This window comes from Pygoscelis adeliae, unplaced genomic scaffold (genome assembly GCF_000699105.1).
Source record: "Pygoscelis adeliae isolate BGI_AS28 unplaced genomic scaffold, ASM69910v1 Scaffold145, whole genome shotgun sequence".
NCBI classification, from domain to species: domain Eukaryota; kingdom Metazoa; phylum Chordata; class Aves; order Sphenisciformes; family Spheniscidae; genus Pygoscelis; species Pygoscelis adeliae.
In genome coordinates, this window is record NW_008824866.1 from 8,468 (window position 1) to 20,351 (window position 11,884).

The 11,884-nt window shown below is 36.0% G+C and overlaps 1 protein-coding gene across 1 annotated transcript in view; it reads right to left on the reverse strand.

Moving 5' to 3' along the window:
* LOC103917280 (vacuolar protein sorting-associated protein 13B-like) overlaps window positions 1-11,884 on the reverse strand; it is a 297,344-nt gene that overhangs the window by 4,922 nt on the left and 280,538 nt on the right. Inside the window, exons 25-28 of the mRNA XM_009324398.1 lie at window positions 6,514-6,685; window positions 5,329-5,443; window positions 3,072-3,213; window positions 850-1,258 (exon numbers count right to left, since the gene is read on the reverse strand). Of these exons, the coding sequence (XP_009322673.1) occupies window positions 850-1,258; window positions 3,072-3,213; window positions 5,329-5,443; window positions 6,514-6,685 (838 nt within the window). The remainder of the gene's footprint in view (window positions 1-849; window positions 1,259-3,071; window positions 3,214-5,328; window positions 5,444-6,513; window positions 6,686-11,884) is intronic.

Consider the following 11,884-nt stretch of genomic DNA (forward strand, 5'->3'; position numbering starts at 1 on the left):
CCCCCCGGAATTATGTAAACATACCCTGATATCAGTAAAATACTTTTTTTTTTTTTTTTTTTTTTTTTTAAATCTCTGGAAGAATTGTTGGTAATGGAAATGATTGCGTTCCTGCTAGCTGTTACAAGGTGTAATTTTAACGTCAGCATCTCTTTATTTATATATAAAGATTGTAATAGGGATGTAAATATATTTTATGTATGAAGGGAAAAAAATTTCTCACAGAAAGAATTATCCATAGATCAAATGGCTACTTACTGTTGTTTGAAAGAACAGCTTACACTACCCACACCTCTGTAAACACCTGAAAGCCTCTTACATAAGGAGTCTGAATAGCTTCAACTAAGACTTATTAAATAAATGACAAACTATATCATCTGTCAGGCATTAATCACAATACATTTTAATAACTTTCTCCAAACTAAACTAGAATATCTACCTGCTTCACTATTGCATGTTTTTTTAGGTGCCAATTTCCACAAGAGCTAAGGCTCCCTGCTTACGCTCCATCGCTAGAACAGGCATCTATGGAAGACTGAACTGGTACTGACACAAGAATCACCACTGCAGAATTGGGTTAAGGTCTCTTTCCACAATTCTTGACTTTTTTTTTTTTTTTAATAATCACATTTTAAATGCAAACTCTATAGGTACTGGGAAAGGAAAGATCAAATAAATACCTAAAAAAAAATTTTCAGCAAATCTGCAGAGAAGTAGCATGAATGTTAGATGTTTCCTAACTCTGATCCTTAAAACTGAAGGCCTTAGCAATGGTCAGAGATTTAACTAAGTTAGAGTATTTGTCTACAATACTGAACAGCCAAAACTCTCTAACATAAAATACTGTACCTTCTGCAGTATGGTGATCTTCCTCATTTTGGGGAAAAAAGACTCTTATTACACCAGTGTTGATATAAATCAGAGGCAAGTTGCGGGAAGTTAGAGCATGAGTCCTCATAGGTTGGCCTGGTGATTTTCTTTTCTCCTTTTGACTCCTTGGCAACCTGGCTTGAAAAATGCTTGCAATAGCATTAAGCAATGGAAAACAGAGGACCACGTCAAAAGCCTGAGCAGAGAGAAGGATCTCATGAAGAAAGTGAGGCGAACCATCAGTATGACCTTCTGAGAGCTTATGGAATGTTCTTCGCTCATTTCTTGATATCAGTTTGTGCCGGACATTTTTTGTCACAGCTTTGGTATAAGTGAGAGAAAGAAATCCATGTTGTTGGTGTGAGCCATCTAAAAGTTTTGCAGTTGTCTGTTTCAAGGAAAAAAAAAAAAAAACAAACAAACTGTTGCAAAAATGTACACATACAACATCCATCAATTGCCATATTCTCTGTTAGTTAGGATGTTTAGGGTTCTATATTTTCTAATAGCTTTCAACTGTCTCTGAATAGTAGAAAAAATTTCTTTCATTTTTGTGAACGGACAATTTGTCCACAGTGTGTCCACACTTCACTGTATTGTGGCAGCTAAAACTATGAATTGCTGAACATTTTTTTCTTTTCTGATTATTTATGTTGTATGAAATTCAAATCCAATCAGCCAACCCCCCCCCTATATTCAAGGGTCTAAATTTACCAAACGTTTTCTGGTAATTTTTCACGCAGTTATATATTTTGATTTCTCTTTCACTTTAGACAGTTTAGAAGTAGATCTTACTCCCTTGCATTGTTCCTTCTGTATGTGCAAATACCACAGGTGCTAAAGTAACGCTTGGGTGCTGAGATAGCTTCACTCCATCTAAACATGGGTGTATAAACCACCCATAGTCAACTAAATACTCTAAGAATTGAGCTGGTTTTGCCCTCATCACCTCTGAGTATTTAAACAGAATAACTGTATCAGGTGCTAAAGCACATCACTTAAATAAAAATACATTGCACTGTACTTTAGAAATAGCAGATTCCTTAACTTAGGACAGATTTCCTAGATAAAGATGACAATTAGATGCTTAGCTCCCAGAAGATGTATAGTACAGTTTTCATATTATCTTTGAAAGTCTTTCAGTCATACATTGTGAGTGAAAAATGAAAAAACAATAACTAGGAAAACCATTATTTTAACAGTGTAATAAACATTTTGATAGAATTCGATGTTTAATCTATTCTATTAGATTAAATATTAGCTTTAATCACATGAGCACAAATGAAAGCAACTACATTTTGCAAGTAGTTGCTTCTTTCAGCATCTTAAATTTGATTAAAACCATTTTAATGTAATTTAAACCTTGTTAATAGAATAACAACATCTCTTAAATAAACAGGATACATAGCTTAAATGCTGAAAAACTGGAAGCTTTTATGATTAAGTGAATTAAAACGAATTAGTAAGCTAATTCCCTATAAGAACTGAAACAAATAGGATAAGAGAAAGTATTACCAATCAATATTCACGATGAAAATAAATCAGACCACACAGAACTTCCACTAACATACAGCCATACATTTTTGAAGATAAAAAGCCCAATGTCGTAACATATAAAGTCTTTCAAGGATAAACAGGCAAGAAAAAAAGGGGTTAAATATCTCACACTGAGATATTCTGAATCAGCAAGTAATGTTCCAAGCATTCAAAAGAAAGACTCAAATATGAAATTGTTAATTGTTGCGTTATCATAATTATAAGAAGTATTTTTTAAAAGTTGCATAAAGGTATATTGCAGTAATACAAAGTACTTAAATCCCTAAGTAGATATCAGAATTAAATGAACAAAATGCAGTGTTCAGTACTGCCTTTTACATATTTGGTCTCCAAACATTACTGTATGTGCTCACTTTTAATATAAATGAAACCCATTGACTTCGGTGGACTGCTGTCATGCATGAGGTTGTGAATCATCAACCCTCACTCCTATATCAACTAAAAAGTGACTGAAAACTATTACTGAAGTATAACAGGGAAATAACACAACTAATATAATCAATATAAGCAATAAATATACTCAGTACAAAAAAAAAATTTAGATTACAAGAAACGACAGCCATTTGAGATTTTTTTTTTTTTTACTACAACTAGCATTTATTAGTGGAAGTTCTGTAGTAAAAATTTTAAAAAAAGATTCTTACAGAGGGAAAGAAGCCAGAGAAATTACTGAAAGGGTCCTGCTTGCTGATGGGTCGAACCAACAAGGTACGTCTGTTCAGCTTGTCAGTACAGGAAAGGAACACACCTCCATATTGCCCCAGAGACCAAGAATCTTCCCCAAGGCTTGAGGTAATGAACGAGGCATGGAAGAAGGCAAGACAAAAAGGAAAAAAAAAAAAATTGCTATAAGCAAAAAAAAAAATTACATTAAACTTGCATGGTTCTATGTAACTGCAAGATAAAGCCTATGCCATACCTTTTCCTAAAAAGCTGAAATTCAATCAGATCAAGCAAAAAAACTGGTAAAAAAAAAAAAAGAAACTTTGTATAATTTTATGTGAAAGGACAACCTATAGCAAGAGGTCAAGACACACGAGACTAAAAGTATAGTAAAATCCTGCATACAGAAAAGGGACTTACCCCTGGATTTTCAGCAGATAGCTTTATTAGAATGAGGAGGAGAATGATTACAAGAACCAAGAAACTGTGAACGAAAAGCTGTACTCGTGTTACAAAATCATAGTATTATTTAGAAAAAATGAGCTCATAATTATTAAAATGTGCTTTGTTCTACAGTTCTTGTAATCATTCTTTTTAACATATATAAGAATAAAGAAAAATATGTTGCTTAAGAAGATTTATTCCGGTAAACATCTTAGTTTACTAAAGAAATCTCACCAAAAGCTTTTCTCTGCATTGTAGAAATATTCCTTCAAAATGTCCTGACTGCCAGTCTCCCCCTGGCCTGGAAAACAGAATGTTCACCTTATCTATTCTCTGCTTTTGGTTTTAGTCCAAAGAGATTTAAAGACAGAGAAAGGTACTCTGAAGAGATTATGAAGTATAAATGAGAACATTTCAGTAACAATTTTGTCAAGCCGAATAACTTTTTTTTTTTTTTTTTAAAGCCTCAGTATAACTTTCGCAAACAAGAACACCCTGAAGCTGAAAACATTTCTAATCGAGCATTACACTCCTGGGAGTGAAGCACCTTCTCTCAAGCTTTCCATAGAATCTGTGGACAAAGAAGCTTGTTAAGAGCACCTAGCTACTGGGATTCCAAAGCATTTTAGAGCATCATGACTTGATTTTAAAAGATTTTTAAAAATAAAGTACAAATTTTGATTATCAAATATTACAATATGTACAAGCAATGACTGCATTTGTAACTTAGGCAAAAGAACAGGAATTCAAATTTTTTTTTTTAGACAGCTGATCAGGAAAAAAGTCTCAGAAATGTTGGTAATTTCACTAAGATGATACTAAGTCTCCTTCCTATTTTACATAGGGAACAATAAGTGTCCAATAAGACCTTGCAGACACTGGCTCCTAAGTCAAAATGATTTGTGCTCCTAAATATTTTATTCATTTTCAATGCCAAAAAATGTTCTGACGCTTTTAACTTTTTTTTTTCCTGTCAGGGAGTAACACAACAACTACTCTATTTTCTCTTAATTTCTGTCTCCCATAATGGAATCTGTTGATCTGTAATGGCAAACACTAACCCAGTTGATCAAACAGTACATAGGCTTTCTTTTATTTTATCAAGACTAGCGCGCTCATGGCCAATACAAGCTAGAAGGTGGCACGCGCAACCTCTCTAACAGAACCATGCGTCCGGGTGCCAGATGAATGCAGTCACATTGGTGCAGCAAACTACTCAACTAACAAGACTTGCTAAAGTTGCAAGACATATAGTAGGCCTAACTACCTACCCTAAATGTACATAATATTTATGATATACTGGTTGACATTAACTACTGAAATTTTACTCAGGCGTGTCTGTACAACACTATGCCGTGTCACACAATCAGCTTAGTTCCCTGCATTACGGTGTTGCTAAGCCACAGCAAAAGAAACAGATCCATTTTTTAGAAACTTCTTTTTTAATATCTAAGAGTATGGTACCATAAATCATTAAATATTGGCACCTGCTAACACATCATGAAGCAATATTTAAGGAATTTCCCATTCAAAAGTTCAGCTAAAATGACTTATTTTTGTCTAATGGACCAACAGAGCAGTAAGTGTGAAAAAACGCTCTCCTGATTTGTAATGATTTCTATGTATTTCTTTGAAATCAGATATAAATCTGAGAAAATGTAATTCTGATTTTTATTACTTAAAAGGTTAAAATAATTTCACTGAAATTGAACAATTATCTTAAAAAGAAACCCAACAAACACCTGCCGCCTTCTTTCAGCCTGAAATTAAAGCAGAATAACTCCCAGGAATTACCTGTTTCTGTAATGGTCAATATTGAAGCTTTCTATTTTACATTTGATTTTGGTATAGACATCCTGCATATCCACTGAGGCACTGAGATCTTCTAATTCACTGACAACACAAACTTCTGCAATAGTCAAAGCAAATAAAAATTATTAGTTATTAATCTGAAACTCGCAGGTTCTTAAGCAAGAAATGTATCTGAGACACTACATTTTGTAAACACAGTGATGCTACTTCTACTCAAGAGTTTTTTCATAAAGCGCTTTTTGAGTCAAGTGTCACACAGATAGGAACCAGAAAAAATCCTAGAATCCAAACCTTTTTATACAAATGTGTAGAAAGACTTATATAGTTTTTTTTTTTAGTTCAGGTGTTCATAGTATAATTCCTGAAAAAAGAGTAAAAAAAAATTTGCCAAGATATTTACTCTAGCAATACTTCGAGATTTCTTTCTTTCATGTAATTAGTTTTTTAAAAATCAAAGGTTCAAGTACATCTCTTCGAAAATTAGCTTTAATCGTTAGTCTCCTTATTTTTTCACATTCCTATGAATAACAATGTTAATTGCTAAGCAGCAGTGTTTGCTAACAAAAAAATATTTGAAGTCCTGCAGTACATTTAGAGAAGCCAAGTTCCTTTCAAACTGTCTGGATAATAATCCAACTTTAATCTCAAAGAAAAAAAAAAGAGAAGCTGTGTACCACATATTTCTCTTTTCAACACAGAAGTCAAAACTTCTATGTTGAACTCCATATTAAACTTCTTATGACTTTAAGGATTATACTATGATGATTATGTTAAATTTAATTTCAAATTATCAGCACAAAACTACATGTCTATACATGGACATACACAAAACATACTACTAACTCATATCAAAATGAAACATGATTGCTTCTAAGGCAATAAATGCAGCACTCTATTAAGTAAAATAACGAACCTATTTCCAATTTAATATAATCATCTTTCCACATGGAGGGGGAAGTTTATGCCAAAGAACAATACTGAATACTGATTACATGCACTAACCTAACTACAGCTTGTCACTCTAGTTTAAAATATAGATCCAACCCATTATTTCTGCATTACAGTGTTTAAATTGTCAATAAATGTTCTGAATAGCTAATACTGTGCTGTAAAATAATGTATGGAATAAAATACAAAATAGTATATTAGGGGAAAAATGCTGAATACCTGTGCCATTATTTCTAGGATCAGGAGCAAACAACTTTATAGTAATTTTTGGCAACATCCACTGCATCCATAGGCTGACACGTCCACTTGAGACTCCGATATTACTTGTTGTTTGTTCCAAGGTAATGGAGTCTGAGAATGGAGAATCATCACCACTCTGAAGAGAATCACCCTATGAAACAGATGTAATAGCTGAGGAAAAAAAAGCATTGCTTTTCACCACTCCTTTCTTTTCTTCTGTCTAGACTGATGTAGATGCCCAAACTATAAAAATATAGACTCACTGTGTTGTGGTTTAACCTCAGCCAGCAACTAAGCACCACGCAACCGCTCGCTCACTCCCCCCAGTGGGATGGGGAAGAGAATCAGAAGGGTAAAAGTGAGAAAACTCATGGGTTGAGATAAAAACAGTTTAATAGGTAAAGCAAAAGCCACACACGCAAGCAAAGCAAAACAAGGAATTCATTCACTCCTTCCCATGGGCAGGCAGGTGTTCAGCCATCTCCAGGAAAGCAGGGCTCCATCACGCGTAACGGTTACTTGGGAAGACAAACGCCATCACTCCGAACGTCCCCCCCTTCCTCCTTCTTCTTCCCCCAGCTTTATATGCTGAGCATGACATCACATGGTATGGAATGTCCCTTTGGCCAGTTTGGGTCAGCTGTCCTGGCTGTGCCCCCTCCCAGCTTCTTGTGCCCCTCCAGCCTTCTCAGTCGGTAGAGCATGGGAAACTGAAAAGTCCTTGGCTAGTGTAAGCACTACCTAGCAACAACTAAAACATCGGTGCCTTATCAACATTGTTCTCATCCTAAATCCAAAACACAGCACTGTACCAGCTACTAGGAAGGAAATTAACTCTATCCCTGCCGAAACCAGGACACACTGATAGTATATTTGAATTAAGCCATTTTTTAACACCAGGAAAAAAATAAAACAAAATATATTCCCCTTTTCTTAGGAGAGAGATAATAGACTTTGACAAAGATTATAAGGTAAAACTGTAAGGTTCCATGACTTAGTTCCACTTGGCATAGTGAGCTTTCCTCATTAACTCTACACTAATGAAACACCGTCATCAATGAAAAAACACAGGCTGATAGGAATATTCTGAGACACAATGGGAAAGGGGCTAAGCAGGTTTGTGCATATCTGAACGGCAAAGGAAGAAAGAGTTGGAGGTGCCAAATGAAAAGCCACCCAGTATGGCCATAATACTTCTACACTATATACACACTGGTTTTGGGTGTCCCCCCCCACCTCTTCTCTGTGCTTCCCCATAACTGCTTGGGAAAATGATTTCAGAAAATAATAGCTTTTTGTATGAATTGGAAACATTTTAGTTGCCACATTTAAAATATTTCTGTTATTTAAAAGAGGCGATTGTCACTTGCGATATTCTTAAATACATGATATGTTGACAAATGAGCTTGTAGAAGCTTCTGTGCCATCAATGATCTCCGCTCATTCTCTAAAATATTAAGGGCTCGACAAAGAAAACACAAAGGTTAATGTTTTTAGGAAAAGAACATGACAAATGAAAGCTATACTGAAAATCCTGTTACGAGGGCTTATCAGAGCCCCACAGGCACATTCTGATCATTCTTGATGGCACAACTAAAATATTTACTAGCCATAGGACTTCATCCTGCTCCTTTGCTGGAACTTACTGCCACCAAATAGGAAAGGAAAGATGCAAACATATAATTGCTCATCAGCTCCTAGTGTTTACAGCCTATTAAACTGAATGCAATGGACACATAAGTCACTAATGTCAACCAGAAGCCACTAAAAATCCACCAGCATCTTCACTTGCAACTCCACCAAGTGTTGCAAGTTTTCTCCATTATTCAAGCACAAAATGAAAGGAACAGGGTATTGTCACTTTGATCCGTTAAGACCAAGTTGTTTCTAAGATTTACAGACCAATAAACACCCAAAGTCTTAACTTTCAATGAAGGTTTTGGGGATTAGGAATTGTAAATTATGATGAACAACATGTTTGGCAATTTTGAGATTTATCTCATGACTTGCTGAGATGATTTACACGAAAGACACCCTGGAACCAGACCTACACAGAAAGCATTGCAGTTTAATTGAATCTATTTTAACCCGTCAGGCAAGAAATGGCAATGCACTCACTTCAGCTTCCAATGTCCCAGAAAAACTTACTTTCAGTAACAAAATTTAAAATCTGACAGTACTTGACTCATTCTCCAGTCCAAGACTGGAGAATGTGAGTATGGAAATTCTGTTAGCAATCTATTTTCTGGATGGGTAGAACTTATCCCAAACCAAATGACATAGCTCATATGGAAGCATTTATGTTGATAAATCACATTTTCAATCAACTCAGGCCTACAGTTCAATTACAGGATTTCTATCATGTATACATATTCTCTTATCACCAACCTAACCGTAAGAGAAGACAAGAAGGTAGGTCAAAATCTTACAAAAGTTTTGCACATAATCCATTAGGACTTTGGGCTATCTGATATACACCCAATGGAGCAGCTGACATTGTGCTTTTAGAATTTCTTTCTTTTTCAGAGAAACACTGAAGCACAACTTCTGCTTCACACTTTCAGGTCTATGTCACTCAAATTAACATTTACTGATTTATTTATTTTTTTATATAAAATAAGTCCCAGCAAAACTCTTAGATGAGATGAGAGAAACAGCAAAGGTACTTTATCTGTGTGCAGTAACATTTAACCCTTGAAAAACTCAGTGATACCTACTAGAATTGGTAGGAAACCATTTACGTTGTCAATAGCTGACACAGAGAACTTACCATGCCAGATATTCATTCCTATGAGGAAGGGAGAGCTTGTGCAACTAACGTATGTTACTGGAAAATAATACCTAAACACGAGACTATAATATCTAGACCAGCTCATCAGATGCAATATGAAGTGTTGAAATGAAAATTAAGATTCAATTCACCTTCAATTACCTAAGGTGATGGTGGCTTTGCATTAATCAAAACTCATGAAAGAAAACGGGTATATTTCTATTTATTTTTATATTTAAGGCATAATTGCTTACAGCTCTGAACAGACTACCTGTAGAGCCATAGGTGACCATCTTTTGAAAAACTGTTAGACTCCAGAGGTGCAAAAAGTTAGCTGCTATTAATAGGAGGTTTCTTAGTGGAGTATATATACATTTCGATCTCCTCATCTCACTTTTGAAAACAAATGATAGGAAAAAAAAATCAGGCCATAGCTCAAGTAAGATAAGCCTTCAGACTAAGTACCGATGGAGGGAGATGGTATATAACACTGTAATGCTCATTCCATGGTGAAATTACACAATTCAGAAAGAAAAGAAATATCCTACTCTCATCAATTAAGTTTTAAGAAAAATCAGTGTTATTTCCATAACATTATGTATAAATATAAACTTGTGCAATTTTTAAAAATATCTTCATTGCTACATTTAGAAAGGAGGGAGACGGTATATAACACTGTAATGCTCATTCCACAATTCAGAAAGAAAAGAAATATCCTACTCTCATCAATTAAGTTTTAAGAAAAATCAGTGTTATTTCCATAACATTATGTATAAATATAAACTTGTGCAATTTTTAAAAATATCTTCATTGCTACATTTAGAAACAAACTGCAACATCTGTCATGGACTGAGAAATTAGATTTTGCTTTACGAAATGTCACTCCAATGACGGTGGGTTTTGGTCTTCAGATACCATTTGTGAAGAGGAAAACAAAGAAATATGAGTCCAATTATAACTTTACCATGGTTCAAGACCATTAATCCATCTAACGGTGTCTTTTCGTTATGAATGTAACTAGCTAGTACATAATTCAGGTATGTGCAAAACTGTCTATGTACAAATCTGTGTTGACTGTATTAAATCAGTTAAAAAAAAGCATCATTACTAATCACCAGTGGCTGGTGAACAGCAAATTAAAAAATGGGTGTTTATTGCAAAAGAGTTCATGATGAAGAAAACATTCTCTATGAGAAGTATTTCATTTGTATACAGAAAGCAAGTGCTGTTATAATTGGGAAGATTTCCTTAAATATTAATCACAGTGTGTCAAGGAACCATGGATATGGCATTAGGTGACAGTGCACAAGTCAGACTAAAAAAAGATACTACTCATTGGATTTGTGAATGCCATGTAGGAATGAGATCACAGAGCATGAAAGAAAGACTATGGTGAGTTTCAACCCATAGGAAAAACAAGTAGCTTACCTTCAAGAGAACTAACAAAAGGGTAAGAAAGTCATGTAACATTGACAGTACTAACCTCTGAAAAGGTACAATCCATGCTAGCATCTTAAATATGAAAAGGCAAATAGGGTAGTAAGTTGGAATGTGTATTATATATTCATTGTCCTATGATGGGTTTTGTCTGTGATGTCTTTATTCTACATAAATCTTCTAGATGTCTGCTATAAAATCTTTGATCACTTATTGATCGTCAGATTGAGAGAGAACATAAATGAATGGATGAACAAACACACACAGAGCTGGAGGTACCAAAGACCTGCAGAAACAAACTGAAGAAAACTAACAGCTATGCCTTGGTCTGAATGAAGTTCTTGCTCTGTAAAAAAAGGAGTAATTAGAGGCCTATCAATTAAATGTGTGGTCCTCATGGAGTCCATAAAGGCAGATTACACAACAGATATGGGGCCCTGGAACTTGAGAGCCAGGCAAACGAGGATGTAGATGAAGGTCCATCCAGGAGGTTGCCTAGGGTGAGGCAGTCAGCCCCACGCATTATGACTGCCTCTGCTAAGAAAAAGAGGAGGGTGGTTGTCATAGGCGATTCCCTTCTGAGGGGAACAGAGGGCCCTATATGCCGACCAGACCCGTCCCACAGGGAAGTCTGCTGCCTCCCTGGGGCCCGGGTCAGAGACATTACTAGGAAGCTCCCTGGTCTGGTACGGTCTACCGACTACTACCCGCTGTTGGTTATACAGGCTGGCAGTGATGAGGTTCCAGAGAGAAGTCCTGAAGCAATCAAAAGGGACTTCAGGGCACTGGGGCGACTGGTTGAAGGGTCAGGAGCACAGGTAGTGTTTTCCTCAATCCCTAAAGTGGCAGGGAAGAATACTGAAAGGAACAGGAAAACACACCTGATCAACACGTGGCTCAGGGGCTGGTGCCATTTGGCTTTTTTGATCATGGGGAGGTTTACACGGCACCGGGCCTGCTGGTAACAGATGGAGTTCAGCTGTCTCACAGGGGGAAAAGGATTCTCGCTCATGAATTGGCGGGGCTCATCGAGAGGGCTTTAAACTAGGTTCAAAGGGGGAAGGGGATAAAACCAGGCTCACTAGAGATGAGCTAGGAGTGGCATGCCGATGCTGGGGGCAAAATCGATAGCCCAGCTCAAGT